At 48.3% G+C, this 14,278-nt stretch overlaps 1 protein-coding gene across 1 annotated transcript in view; it reads left to right on the forward strand.

The window, feature by feature from the left end:
* The window catches only part of SALL3 (spalt like transcription factor 3), a 10,576-nt gene extending 6,170 nt beyond the window's left edge, over positions 1-4,406 (forward strand). The window contains exons 4-6 of the mRNA XM_021710183.1: positions 126-1,995; positions 2,212-2,552; positions 3,975-4,406. Of these exons, the coding sequence (XP_021565858.1) occupies positions 126-1,995; positions 2,212-2,552; positions 3,975-4,406 (2,643 nt within the window). The remainder of the gene's footprint in view (positions 1-125; positions 1,996-2,211; positions 2,553-3,974) is intronic.
* The last annotated feature ends 9,872 nt before the right edge of the window (positions 4,407-14,278 follow it).

The raw sequence follows: 14,278 nt of genomic DNA on the forward strand, positions 1-14,278 counted from the left end.
CCGAACCCGGCACGAACGCGGCCCCCAGCACCACCCCGGTCCCCGCAGTTACCAGCGCCACCGCACAGCGGCCCCCGGGCGCACCCACGCCACCCACACTGGGGCCCACGCCCCTGCTCAGCCCGGCCCCCGGCCTGCCCACGCCCCTGCTACCTCAGAGCTCATCCAGCAGTGTCATCTTCCCCAACCCGCTGGTCAGCATAGCAGCCACAGCCAGCGCGCTGGACCCACTGTCAGCGCTCATGAAACAACGCAAGGGCAAGCCACCCAACGTGTCAGTGTTCGAGCCCAAGGCCAGCGCCGAGGACCCGTTTTTCAAGCACAAGTGCCGCTTCTGCGCCAAGGTCTTCGGCAGCGACAGTGCGCTGCAGATCCATCTGCGCTCGCATACGGGCGAGCGGCCATTCAAGTGCAACATATGCGGGAATCGCTTCTCCACCAAAGGCAACCTCAAGGTGCACTTCCAGCGGCACAAGGAGAAGTACCCGCATATCCAGATGAACCCCTACCCGGTGCCCGAGTACCTCGACAATGTGCCCACCTGCTCTGGCATCCCCTACGGCATGTCGCTGCCCCCAGAGAAGCCAGTGACCACCTGGCTGGACAGCAAACCCGTGCTGCCCACGGTGCCCACGTCGGTGGGGCTGCAGCTGCCACCACCCACACCCAGCACCCACAGCTACACCGACTCCCCTGGTGCCACTCCTGCCAGTCGCTCCCCACAGAGGCCCTCGCCTGCATCCAGCGAGTGCCCTTCTCTGTCCCCTGGCCTCAACAACCCCGAGCCCAGCGTGCCCGCGCCAGCTGAGTCCCCACAGCCGCTCCTTGGCACTTCCTCCCTACCCAAAGCCGAACCCCTTGGCCTGCCCTGCGCCAACGCCAGGCCAGGGGACACGCCTGTAGGTGGCCCAGCCAGTACAGTGCCGGGATCAGCAGTCACAGACAGCACGCCCACAGGCCTGGGCAGCCCCGGGCTCCCAGCCGTCTCCGACCAGTTCAAGGCCCAGTTCCCTTTTGGGGGCCTGCTCGACTCTATGCAAACTTCGGAGACCTCAAAGCTACAGCAGCTGGTGGAGAACATTGACAAAAAGATGGCAGACCCCAACCAGTGTGTCATCTGCCACCGCGTACTCAGCTGCCAGAGCGCGCTCAAGATGCACTACCGGACGCACACGGGCGAGCGGCCCTTCAAGTGCAAGATCTGCGGCCGCGCATTCACCACCAAGGGCAACCTGAAGACGCACTTTGGCGTGCACCGCGCCAAGCCACCACTGCGTGTGCAGCACTCCTGTCCCATCTGCCAGAAGAAGTTCACCAATGCTGTGGTGCTGCAGCAGCACATCCGCATGCATATGGGTGGCCAGATCCCCAACACGCCACTGCCAGACGGCCTGCAGGACGCCATGGATGCCGAGCTGGCCTATGACGAGAAAGGTACTGAGACACTCAGCAGCCTGGACGGTGACGGCGATGACTCCATGGAGGATGATGCCGAGCCCAAGGATGCAACTGACGCAGCCAAGCCGCTGCTGGCCTTTGCGGGCTCCTGCCCGCCATCACCTCCCTCTGTCATCTCTAGCTTGGCCGCCCTGGAGAACCAGATGAAGATGATCGACTCCGTCATGGGCTGCCCCCAACTGGCTGGCCTCAAGGCCGCAGAGAATGGGTCGGGTGAGAGCGACCGCCTGAGCAACGACTCATCATCGGCTGTGGGTGACCTGGAGAGCCGCAGTGCAGGCAGTCCAGCACCATCGGAGTCATCGTCCTCGCAGACCCTGTCACCTGCCAACAGCCAGGGAGACAGCTTCCGCTCCAAATCCCCGGGTCCAGGCCCCGAGGAGCCCCCGGATGTCCCGCTCAAGACAGAACGGCCAGACAGCCCGGCCCCCGTGCCCGGTGTTGGCGGCGCCCTGGACCTGACTGCCGGGCCCCCTGGCCGACCGGCCATCAAGGAGGAACCGCCCTTCAGCCTGCTGTTCCTGAACCGTGAGCGGGGTAAGTGTGCAAGCACTGTGTGTGGTGTCTGTGGCAAGCCCTTTGCTTGCAAGAGTGCGTTGGAGATCCACCACCGCAGCCATACTAAGGAGCGCCCGTTTGTCTGCGCGGTCTGCGGGCGCGGCTGCTCCACTATGGGTAATTTAAAGCAGCACCTGCTGACGCACAGGTGGAGGGAGCTGCCCTCTCAGGCCTTTGACCCCGACTTTGCTCTAGGTCCCAGCCAAAGCACTCCTAGCCTGGTGTCCGGCGCTGCGCCCACCATGATCAAAATGGAGGTGAATGGCCACGCCAAGGCCCTGGCACTGGCCGAGGGCCCACCACTGCCAGTTGGTGTCCCAGCACCCGCCGCGCCTCAGACGGTGCTGAACCCGGGCCTGGCACCCATGCTGGCGCCCCCACCACGCCGGACGCCCAAGCAGCACAACTGCCAGTCATGCGGGAAGACCTTCTCCTCAGCCAGTGCCCTGCAGATCCACGAGCGCACGCACACCGGCGAGAAGCCCTTCGGCTGCACCATCTGCGGCCGTGCCTTCACCACCAAGGGCAACCTCAAGGTGAGCTCGGGCTCTGCAGCCTGCTTGGATGCCACAGCCCAAATCCCACTCTCAACCAGGCCAGGGCAAGAGATGCCACAGCTGTGTATATAGTGTGGGTGTGTCACAGGTTAGCGTGTGTGCATATATAAAGTGTGTATGTGGATGACTGTATATCATGTGCATGCACATGTATGGGCAGTGTGTGGGTTGCGTGTGTATTTACACATCTGTGCACATGGGTACATGTATAGATTGTTTATTGTTTGGTGTGTGCAGTATATTTGTACCTGTATCTTTTGAGTATGTATGTGTACAAATGTTCTTGTGTGTGTGGTATGCGCATGTATGTGGATTGTGTGTACATGTGTAGTGCATGTGTAATGTGTGTCATATGTCTGTAGATGCATAATGAGCAGTGTGTGCAGGTTGTGTGTGTGTGTATGTATGTATGGCATGTGCGTGCCTACTGTATGGGTATATATAGTGTATTCACACCTGTAGAGTGTGAGTATTTTTTGTGTGCAAATGCACATATAGTGTGTGGTATATGTGTGCACATGTGTTCTGTGCACATGGACTTATGAGACTACATCCTGTTAAGTGGCCATGAGAGAAACATGAGTCTGAGCCGCTCCCTTCCATGGGAGGTATGAGGAAACACTCTGCACCTTGGCGGGCAAGCCCAGGCCCCACACCCTCCTGAATGTGATACAGAACAGACATGGCCTTTCTAGCCTCACACATAAGACAGGTCACACTGAGGCAGGCTGCTCTGCAACTTCTGGAGGGTTCTGTGACTACCGAGAGTCATGGGGGACACTGGGTGAGCCCTTCTGGCATGGGAGAAGGGCAGCATGCACAGTATTGTGTCTGAGGTCACAGCCATGCTCTGTGTTCCCAGGAGAGGGTGTCTGACAAGCTGCCCAGTTAAAAAGCCATCTCTATCCACAAGATGCACACACCTGGCCCAGCAGCCTCTTCAGACATCCAGAGATCAATCCCAAGTCTTCCACGAGGCTGCCTGGTGGGAGGAGGTGCAGGTGCCCTGGAATGCTTTGGATTGATGTTTTATTCTTATTATAGAGGAGTGGGAGGAGAGTTCAAGTACAGAGGACCTGGGGAGATGAGGCACACAGGAGGGCAAGGACTTGGATGGAGCAAGGGCCAGACCCCTGACCCTGTGCCCTCTAGAATATCCTGGGTGGCCTTGGGTTTTACACCTTAAGGGAAAATTATTCTGTCAAGTTTGTCAACTGAGGGAACACACTTGTAGCTGACATTGCTGGGCTTGCTTTTGGTATTTAGTAAGACTGAGCATTCCACGTAGAAGTATGAAGTCTGTCGTCCCCAGACGGACACGTAGAACAGGGTGGTGCCCAAGGACCTGGGAGCAGCGGCACGTCTGGGCTGGCTCACGTGGCTCGTCTCCGTGTCCCACAGGTACACATGGGCACACACATGTGGAACAACGCCCCTGCGCGGCGTGGCCGTCGTTTGTCGGTGGAGAACCCCATGGCTCTGCTGGGGGGCGATGCCCTCAAGTTCTCTGAGATATTCCAGAAGGATCTGGCTGCCCGAGCGATGAACGTGGACCCCAGCTTCTGGAACCAGTATGCTGCCGCCATCACCAATGGGCTGGCCATGAAGAACAACGAGATCTCTGTTATCCAGAATGGGGGTGTCCCCCAGCTCCCCGTGAGTCTCGGCAGCAGTGCCCTACCCCCATTGGGGGCTGTGGCCGGGGGGATGGGCAAGGCGCGCACGGGCAACAGTCCACCCGTGGTCAGCCTGGACAAGGCGGGTGCAGACACCGCAGCCAGTCGCCCATTCACAAGGTTCATCGAGGACAACAAGGAGATCGGCATAAACTAGCTGGGCCACGATGCTGTCCCTCAGCTCCGCCTGTGTCCACCTCCTGAAGTCAGAGCCGCAGGCTTCCGGCCCTTCTCGCCCAGGTTCTCATTCAAGTGTCATCCAGAGCAGAAAGGATCCTCTGTGCGGCCGCTGGCAGGGGGTCTCGGAGCGCTGTGAGGTGCTGCCCTCAGTGGTGAGCGCGACAGTCCTTGAGAACTCAGCAGCCTTGTTGACGAGTCCCTGTCACACAGAGACGCACTGGGAGATCCACACAGGAATAGCACAGGCACAGACCATACCCCACCTCATTCTTCCTGAAACCTGGCAATCCCTGCAAGGGAGGAGGGGTGCCCTGTGGTGAAGCTCACTCGATGGCTTTGTTCCAACTAGACACTTGAACCCTGTTTTTAGAACTCTTCATCCTAAGGAAGTGGTTTAGTACTCCCAGCACTGTGTATAAGGACAGTATCTTCGTCTGTAGTATTTATAATGTTAAGATTATGCGGGTAACAGACAATATAATAGCCCCAACTTAAATGAAGCTTTTGTACTGCAGGATACATCTAGCTATGTGATTTTTTTTTAAAGCAAGATTTGTTTTACTATAAATAAGTGGATTACTTCAATGCAGGCAAAATCGTGAAGTTCTCTTGGGAAAGATAGCATGCTTTTTGTGTGCAAGTACCTGTCAGTAACAAGCCTTTTTTTCTTTTCTTTTCTTAATTTATATGTTTGTAGCTGCTATGTGGACAGTTGTTTTCTAGTGTGGTCTGTAGCCAGCGATTGGGAAACCAGTTACAGACAGACATCACCCTAAATTATTCACAACACTATAACCAGTTGTGAGTGAGTATTTCACATCATCCAAGCTGTACAATAAAAAGGTAATGTTTGTATAATGTGGTTGCAAACTCTTAATTTATACTATTGCACTTTTAGTATTTTGTATTAGGGAGGTTTGTCTATAATTTGAAAAATTTAAAAAGATGTAAAGTATTTTATAAATAGTACTTCAGTTTAAGGAAAACGAAAAAACTGTTACAGTTTTTTGTTTTTTCTTAAGGACAGACAATATTAGAAATCTATGCTACTTACACAGAAAAGCCACCAAGACTTGTCAGCTCCTCAGTAAAATAGGGCCTGCCATTTCTTAAATTAAAATGATTTATTTAACTTTTCTACAAAGCCCATTTAGAAACTGTGACTGCCCCCCACAACACTTTGGTGACTCAATCTTAGAACTGTGACATGAGTACAAGCCAGGAAGTTCCCAGGGGGACATTGTGCAGGTGTGGGGTATAAGCTGGCCTCTCTCGCACATCGGCGGGCAGGGTTGTGACTGCCCCGGTGGCACCGGTCACTGTGACGGTGACCCGGAGGGAGTCAGCAAGAGCCTGGCAGTACCATCAGTCAGGACTTTGACATTTTCTGAGTTCCCGATCTATTTATTATCTTCTCAGATGAAAGCAAAGCACAACAGCCTCTGATCATTCAGAACACAGTCGGATGCCGATGGCTGTGTCCAAGCTGCGTCCGGGAGGAAGGGGCCGGGCTGCCGGGAGGCGGGCCAGGTTGAAACTTGAACAGCAGTGTTGTGTGTACTACCTCATTTTCGTGCATTGTGAGCATGCTGGAACCTGACACTATAAACTTCCAACAACAAAATTGTTCAAGAGCAAATATGGGTAGCTGGGTCCCCGTGTAAGCAGTTGTGTGCCCCTGAAGAAAGAATCGGACGGTGGAGTCTCCTCAGTTGAGACAGGAAAACAACAATCTCTAGCATAACCACAGCAACAACAAAAACCACTGTAAGAGGATGGGCTACTTTTGTCAGCATGTAATGAACAGAAAGAGTTTCAAAGACTCGCTAGCTGTCTTTTTCTACTGGAAATGAACACTGAACTCCACGGCTCTGTTTTCCACGGTGATGAGACTTGACTTCCTTCATGGACCAGCTCCTCTCCCGGAATAAGTGGCGGGGTGTTGCAGCACTGGGAAAAGAAAACAGGTGGCATACTGTTGCTGTGTCTCAGCAGTTGAATGTTTTTATTATTTATGTGTCCCTTTTGCTGTGATTTTTTTGTTGTTGTTAGTATTTGGTACCACGTAGTGTTCTCTCTTCTCCCGAAAGGATGTGTATATAATTAAGAAAAGAGAAATGTAAAGTGCTGTAAATAAGATGGCCCATGGAGGTGCAGCTAGCGCCCCCGCCTGCACTCAGGGCCGGCCGTCCCTCCGCGCGTGAAGAGAGACGCTATTTTTATACTGGAGCACCACGGAGGGTGGGACTTCCCTGAGCCAGCTGGGGGCTGTTACCGAGATCCAATATTTTTTATTATTAAATCTTGTGGCTTGACACATCTGCTGATTGAAATGGATGTCTTAGTCTAGGTTACTATTTTTGTCATATGGAATTGAATAAAATGCAGGATGTCATATGATTTCTGAATTGCGTTCCTTGATTCTTCTGATGGAAAAGTGGAGTCTGAGGTGACGGTTGTTTATGGTGGCTGTATTATGTCCATGGCATTTCTACGAGGCAAGTCAGCAAGGGTTGATGGCTTAGGTTGAAGCGGTGAGTGTTTCTTGATTAGTCTTGAAATTCTTACTTTTTGCTTTTTTCCAAATTAAAAATGCAGCCTCCTGCTTGTGGATTTTTTTTTTTTTTTTTTTGCATCTGTGATGGAAGATGATGTCGTAGAAAATGCCTACATGTTCGAGACTCTCTGCAGTGTCCCAAAATGACTGTGCTCGGAATCGCCTTCCCATCATCAGCATTAAGTGAAAACATCAGCTTTTCAGGTCACTTGGACAGACAGATGTGAATCAGATCACATTGTAGGAGAGAACACGAGGAATGTGCTCACAGAGCACCGTGGAAACGGCAGACACTCTGGGTTCCCCGATGTCAGCGCTGTGGTCTATCAACTCCAGGTGGAGAATGTCCTTAATTTAAAATAAGCTTTACCTCACTGATAACATTTGATAAGACTTAAAATTTTAAATAATTTTATAGCTCCCGGATTTCAAGCTATGATCCATTTCTTCTTTTTCTTCTTTTTAATTTTTTAAACAAGTAACTACTGATACCTAGAAGCCGCAGTAATTTTTACCTGGGAAGTGCCGGGTGATTTTTTTTAATGAGTGATACAGGTACTAACCACTAAACTAACCAGCCCAGGTCAACTTTCCGGCAGATATCATAAGCCTTAGACATTAAACCATGCTGATTTCAGTGCTAGAGTAGAAATTGCAAGATATAAAACTAAGTCATATAGTAAATTCAATTTAAATATATATAAGGAAATAGCAAACAATCTACAACCATTTAAAATAATTGATATAAATTAAAATTGAGGAGAAAAGGGATTTACTTCTTCAACTTCAAACATATTTCCAGACTTATAGTCAGAGGTGTTTGGCCCAGCAAGCCTGCATGTTTTGTTTCTTTCTGACACTTAACTCTAGGTACTTAGAATCAGAAACAATCCCAAAAATTATCGAGATACATTCTCTCCAAGTTAATTACAGGAAACATTAGCATTTAAGCTCATCAGAAAAGCATTGCTAAAGGTCTAGAAAGCAGTTGTTTGTAAACTCTAGCCCCACAGTGACTTGAGAGTGTGGGGTCCCCTGTCTGCTTTTCTGGCCTTTGGCCACCTTGACTCTTCCCCCTTGGGTCCACACAGCTGGGCAAGTGTGTGGTGTTTTCTCATCACTAGGCTGCAGGTTCGTCCAGCCCAGCCACCTACAATCTGTCTATGGTGGTGGTCTTGTGTCACAAAAGGCCAGGTCTCTTGTGTCTTCTTCCTGGGGCATGCTGGAAGCTGCTGAGGTATGTATCTATGTGACCGTCCAGCCCATCCGTGCAGGAACCCTGGGGCTTCGTGTGAACACTCCCTGCTCTCTTTGCTAGTGACTGGTCCTGAGCTCAGGAGCAAGCACTGGTCCGCTCTGAAAGTTTCTTATGATGTGGTGGTCCAGTAACACAGGGCATGGAGCATTTGTACCAGCAGGTCTGGTGGCTGGTGTTTGGCTTGTTAAAGTTGGGTCTATGAAATAGTCAACATGACTCTAGGAAGAAATTGAATCTCCCTTTTCTTTTTCACTTAAGAGGAACATATTGGGTATTCTCAGCAGTCTTTCCAAAGGGGGAGCTTCCAAATGAAATCACCACAGGGGCTTTCTGCCACTCTTCTTTCAACATCTTTGCACCAAGTTGGCTAGATTGGAGTATGACCCTGTCTCCCTGCATCCTCCCAGGCTGGCAGGCCCTGTAGTTGGGTCCCAGAGAGGAACTTGACATGTAGAGGTCATTTCTCACTCTGGCTGTGTCCTGCAAAAGCTGCTGCCTTCTCTGTAAGAAGGGGATAGAATACTAAAACCCCCCAATTCTAAAATTCCATGTTCTTTTAAAGAACTACCTACCACTCATGTACACCTTTCTTTTCCCTCCAAAATTCACTAGCTTGACTGATTGACAGTCTTTATTTAGAGAGAGAAAATGTGAGTCATTACCAAAAAATGTTCTTCCGTATATATAAAAAAAATCTATTACAAGTAACTGCTAAAGAAACTACTTGGAATCGTTTTTTGACCATGAAAAGTATGTCTGTATCTTTAATTTTTTAAAAAACCGTTGAACTTACTGATTTTTTTAAAACACTGTTATATTTAAGGTGAAATAAAGTCAAGTTTGTGAGCATCATGCTTGCTGCACATCTTGTCAGAAAAAAGATTTTTAAAGCATTTTATTTTTCACATAATGTAACAGCCCTTGTGATATCTGTTCAAGACAGCTTGCAAGTTAGAGCCATGGTTATTTCTTACTGTTCTTTAGTAAAATATTAGGGAGCCTCAACATGAACACTGGTGTCCCTGTCCTGATGTATAACTCTGTCTGCATTTCCGGTCTGTTTTCTTTGGAAGTGTCACAGATTGTCATTTGGGCAGACCGCTCCAGCAAATGCACTTAAGATTGACGTGGCCTTTCACGGAGCACGGGATAACGGTGGAAAACCAGAAAGCTGCTGAGACAGGAAGAGACACGATGTCGCTGACGGCAGATGGTGATCGTGTTATGCTCTGTCAAACTTCTTTACATCAATAAGTGGAAAACAGGGAATACGTAGGTCACGCCCATGACGTGAACGACACAAGAATGCGCTAGTGTCCGTGTGAACCGCTCATTTGTAAATGACTCAAACACGTGGAAATAAACATTTGACTACAGTAGCTTCAAATGTGATTATTTGTGAACATGGGAACGTTGTAACCACCCCCATACTTGCTAAGTTGGTGTGATATGCCTACTATGAAATTACAAAATGGACTGTACACTAGAATTTTACAGGAAAGGGTGAGTTCTTCCCTTCACTCCCCATGGTGTCTGACTTCTCACTAATTCCAGTGATACATGTTCTTCCTAGCTTTACTTTTCGGACACCTGGATTTTTCATGCCAGAAACTTTTTACCAGTAGGGATAAAAATATTGAAATTATAAAATCATGGCTATTTTTATAATTGGCAGATCTTTTAATTTTATGTATAATATAGCATGGTTCTATTTGATTTGATTTTTTTTTCTATTTGCCATATCAAGGATAATTTAAGAACAGCTCTCTCCTTATGACTTTATTTACCCAGAAGAAAAAGGTTGTGCGTCCCCCTCCCCCCAGACACTGCACTGAAGAAAGACAAACAGGTTCAGAGAAAATACCCACCTTTTTTTCCACTAAAAGGGACATTTTGGGTATTAATTCTCAGCATTCTTTATGAAGGGAACACTTCCAAATGAAATCACAGCAGAGGGGCTGTTCACCATTCCCCTTTCAGTATCTCTGTACTGAGTTAGCCAACTGGGGGGGTGATGATGTCCCTGCACCCTCCTGGGTTAGCTGGAAAAATATGTTCCACATCAAATGGTGGAAGTTTATTAATAAAGAAATAATGAAAAAGTATAATGTAAAATACACATTGAGATAATTTAAAGATAAATCCAGTTTGGCACATACACCCATCTCACACTTTGTCTTTTTGTTCTCTGTGATTTTTAGTATCAGAACATTACGTTTGCCATGAAGCACTGCAGTCTGTTCTGTTAAGCCATACCTTTGGGCAACTTAAAATGTTAGGTCTGGAACCATCAAGAAAAGAGTTTTTCAACCCAGACATTTTATACTTAAGATTTTTAAAAATTGCATTTGTCAGTGCCTCCCAAAGAGATAGGTACTATCAAAGCACCTTCTTTTAAAGATGAATAGTTCAGCTATTTGGCATTAACCTATAGACACTTAGGCTGAGTAGTAAGTTGAACCAGCCTACAATTCCCCCAAGACACAACTACGTCTTTACAGATTTCTTATTGAGAGGAGAGCTGACTAAGCATCATAGATTTCCATTAGGGACTTTAGACAATTTGGGGAATGAACTTTTTATTTTTTTTGAATTAGGGTCTCTGTCACCCAGGCTGGAATGCAGTGGCACAATCATGGCTCACCACAGCCTCGACCTCCTAGGCTCAGATGATACTTCTGCCTCAGCCTCCCAAGTAGCTGGAACTACAGGTATGCAACACCACACCCAGCTAATTTTTAATTGTTTTTGTAGAGATGAGGTCTTGTATGTTGCCCAGGCTGGTATTTAACTCCTGGGCTCAAGCAAACCTCCCACCTCAGCCACCCAAGGTGCTGGGATTATAAGTGTGAGCCACCACACCTGGCCATGAACTTTATTAATAAATATATGTAAATAGTTAGTTTTTCCCAAGCAAAACTCTAAGCATATTTCTCACAGCCCCAGGATATTTTATCAAATCTGGAGGTAGGGCCTCATGTGTTTAAGCCAGGGCGTCCCTGCCTCGTCACTGGGTATCACTCCTGGCCTGTGTGAAGACCCTGTGTGCTGGTCTCACGTGCGTTGCCCTCCTCACTGAGAAGTGATCTCATGGCTTGGTTAGCCCTTCTTTCCATTTATACCTTAGCCTTGACCCCGACACCCACCTCACTGTTTGCTACAGAATAGTTGTAATAATAATGTCAGATGGTCTTTGAAGTTGAGCTTTGAACTCAGTAAGCTTTTTCCTTCCTCTGGCCTGAATTAGATGCTCAGTCTTAGAAACGTATACTCAAGTGGCCTTTGAAGAAATGGAAATCGTGGCTGGACTTAGTGTCTACTAAGTCAAAGTCAAGACTTTCTCAAAAGCCCTGAAAAAGGAAACTCAAGAGACCAGCTTAGAGTCTTGACTTCCTGCCTCGGCTGCTGGTGTCAGTGCGATGCAAACAAAGCCTCCTCGGAGGGATTCAGCCCCACATGCGGAGGGGCACAGAGCAAGTTCACAGACACGTGTTGCCTTCTTATGTAAACTTGGTGCGCCAGCTATAGCGTGTGCACACATACATGTGAGGAAGGGCCATAACGGGGGAGTACACGTGTCTGCTGCCTGCTCAGGGGTCCACGCCTGCTGCTCCAGAGTTGATCTCTTCATGATAGGTGGTAAAGGACCAGCCAAGTCAAAGCACAGTGTGTGGTGGAAGGACTCTGACTTGACTGGCTTTAGGAACATCCAGCGAGAAATCACAGGTGTGTAAAAGTACTACCTGCATCGGAATCATATTTGTAATCACTACACTCAGATATGCAATTTCAGGAATGAACCAGAAAGAGAACATAAGTATAGTAAGGTCTTGCAGGAGAGTGACATTGCCCGTCCTTTGACAAAAACTCACTTCAAAAAAATTCTAAATCCCAATCTTTATCTTACAAGTCTACAATAAGAGCTAATTTAAATGGTTTTCATCTTTATTATAACATTTAGTGGAAATTTCAGCTTTATCAATAAGCTCTATAGGCCTGAAGAATGTCTGTCTGAAACTCCGTTTTCTTTTTTTTTTTTTTTTTTTGAGTTGGAGTCTCACTCTGTCCCCCAGGCTGGAGTGCAGCGACAAGCTCATGGTCACCCCAGCATTGACTTGCTGGGCTCTGGCAATCCTTCCGCCTCAGCCTTCCAAGTAGCCGGAACTACAGGCGCACATTACCATGCCCGGCTAATTTTTTTTTATTGTAGAGAGGAGGTCTCACCAAGTTGCCCAGGCAACTTGGTCTCAAGTCCATGGGCTCAGATAATCAACTCACCTCGGCCTCCCAAAGTGCTGGGATTACAGGCTGAGCCACTGAGCCCGGCCAAGACTCAGCTTTCTAAGAAGGGCACACTCAATTCAGCTAAGCAAGATTCTGTTTGTCCAAAATAACATGTTAAATATTTTTTCTTTTTTTTTCGGATGGAGTCTCACTCTGTAACCCAGGCTGGAGGGTAGTGCCACATTCCCAGCCACCGCAGCCTTGACCTGCTGGGCTCCTGCGATCCTTCTGCCTCAGCCTTCCAAGTAGCCAGAACTATAGGCATGCGCTACCATGCCCGGCTAGTTTTTTATTTGTTTATTGTAGAGACAAGGTCTCGCCAAGTTGCCCAGGTGGGTCTCGAACCCACGGGGTCAGGCAATCCTCTCACCTCAGCCTCCAAAAGTGCTGGGATTATAGACTGAGCCACCAAGCTCGGCTTTTGTTAAATTTTTTTTTAAGTAGAAAATAACATGAGCTTAATTATTTTATCAATTCATATCCCTGGGGTAAGAAGATACCTGCTTGTCCACACTTCGTAAATGTAGATAAAACAGTTGGCATATTTGCAAGACTGGCTTATTCCTCATATTAGAAAATATTCAGTATTTCACAAGCATTTGTTTGCTTATTTATTTTTTAGAGACAGGGTCTCATTCTGATGTCCAGGCTGGAGTGCAGTGGAGCTATCATGACTCACAGCAGCCTTGACCCTCTGGGCTCAAGTGATCCACCTGCCTTGGCCACCTGAACAGCTAGGACTATAGGCATGTGCCACCATACCTAGCTCATTGTTTTTTTATTTTTTGAGACAGGATCTCACTATGTTGCCCAGGCTGGTCTCAAACTCCTAGGCTCAATCCTCCCACCTCAGCCTCCCAAAATGCTGGGATTACAGGTGTGAGTCACTGTGCCCTGTTCCTTCACAAGCATTTATATGATTGCATGTTTCATATTTGTACTGTGCATGCTTTTGTAATTAAAGAGACAGGAGCTCCTCCTTTGAGGCGTGGGAATTCCATCAGCGGCAGCTTACATGAATAAAGCAACTCTGGAGCACATCGCACACTGCTGTGGCTATACCGTTGTGTGATCCTTCAGGGCGAGGATCGTGGCACAAACACGCAGGGCTGCACTCCCTCGGCTACCGGCACAGATTCCTTGCTGGCTGGTTCTCTAGGAACTGCTGATAGTGTCTTTTTTTTTTTTTTTTTTTTAGTTGGGGTCTCTGATGCCCAGGCAAAGTGCAGTGGCTCACTGCAGCCTCCTGGGCTCAGGTGATTCTCCCACTTTAGCCTCACAACTACAGGAACGCACCACCATGCCAAGCTAATTTTTAGACTTTTTGTTTTTTGTTTTTTTGAGTCGAAGTCTCTGTCACCCAGGCTGGAGAGCAGTGGCACACTCACAGCCACCATAGCCTCGGCCTGCTGGGCTCAGGTGATCCTTCCACCTCAGTCTTCCAAGTAGCTGGAGCTACAGGTGTTAGCCACCACACCCCAGCTAATTTTTCTTTTTAATTTTAAGAATTTTGTAGAAACAAAATCTCACTTTGTTGCCCAGGCTGGTCTCAAACTTCTGGACTCAAGCAATCCTATCTTGGCCTCCCAAAGTGCTAGGATTACAGGCATGAACCACCACAACCAGCAAATTTTGTTGTTGTTTTTTTTTTTTTGGTCGAGATGGGGTCTGGCTATGTTGCCTAGGCTGGTTTTAAACTCCTGGGCTCAGGGAATTCTCCCACCTCAGCCTCCTGAGTAGCTGGGATTAT

This window comes from Carlito syrichta, unplaced genomic scaffold, assembly GCF_000164805.1.
Source record: "Carlito syrichta isolate Samal-C Ts95f unplaced genomic scaffold, Tarsius_syrichta-2.0.1 Scaffold288234, whole genome shotgun sequence".
Taxonomy (NCBI): Eukaryota; Metazoa; Chordata; class Mammalia; order Primates; family Tarsiidae; genus Carlito; species Carlito syrichta.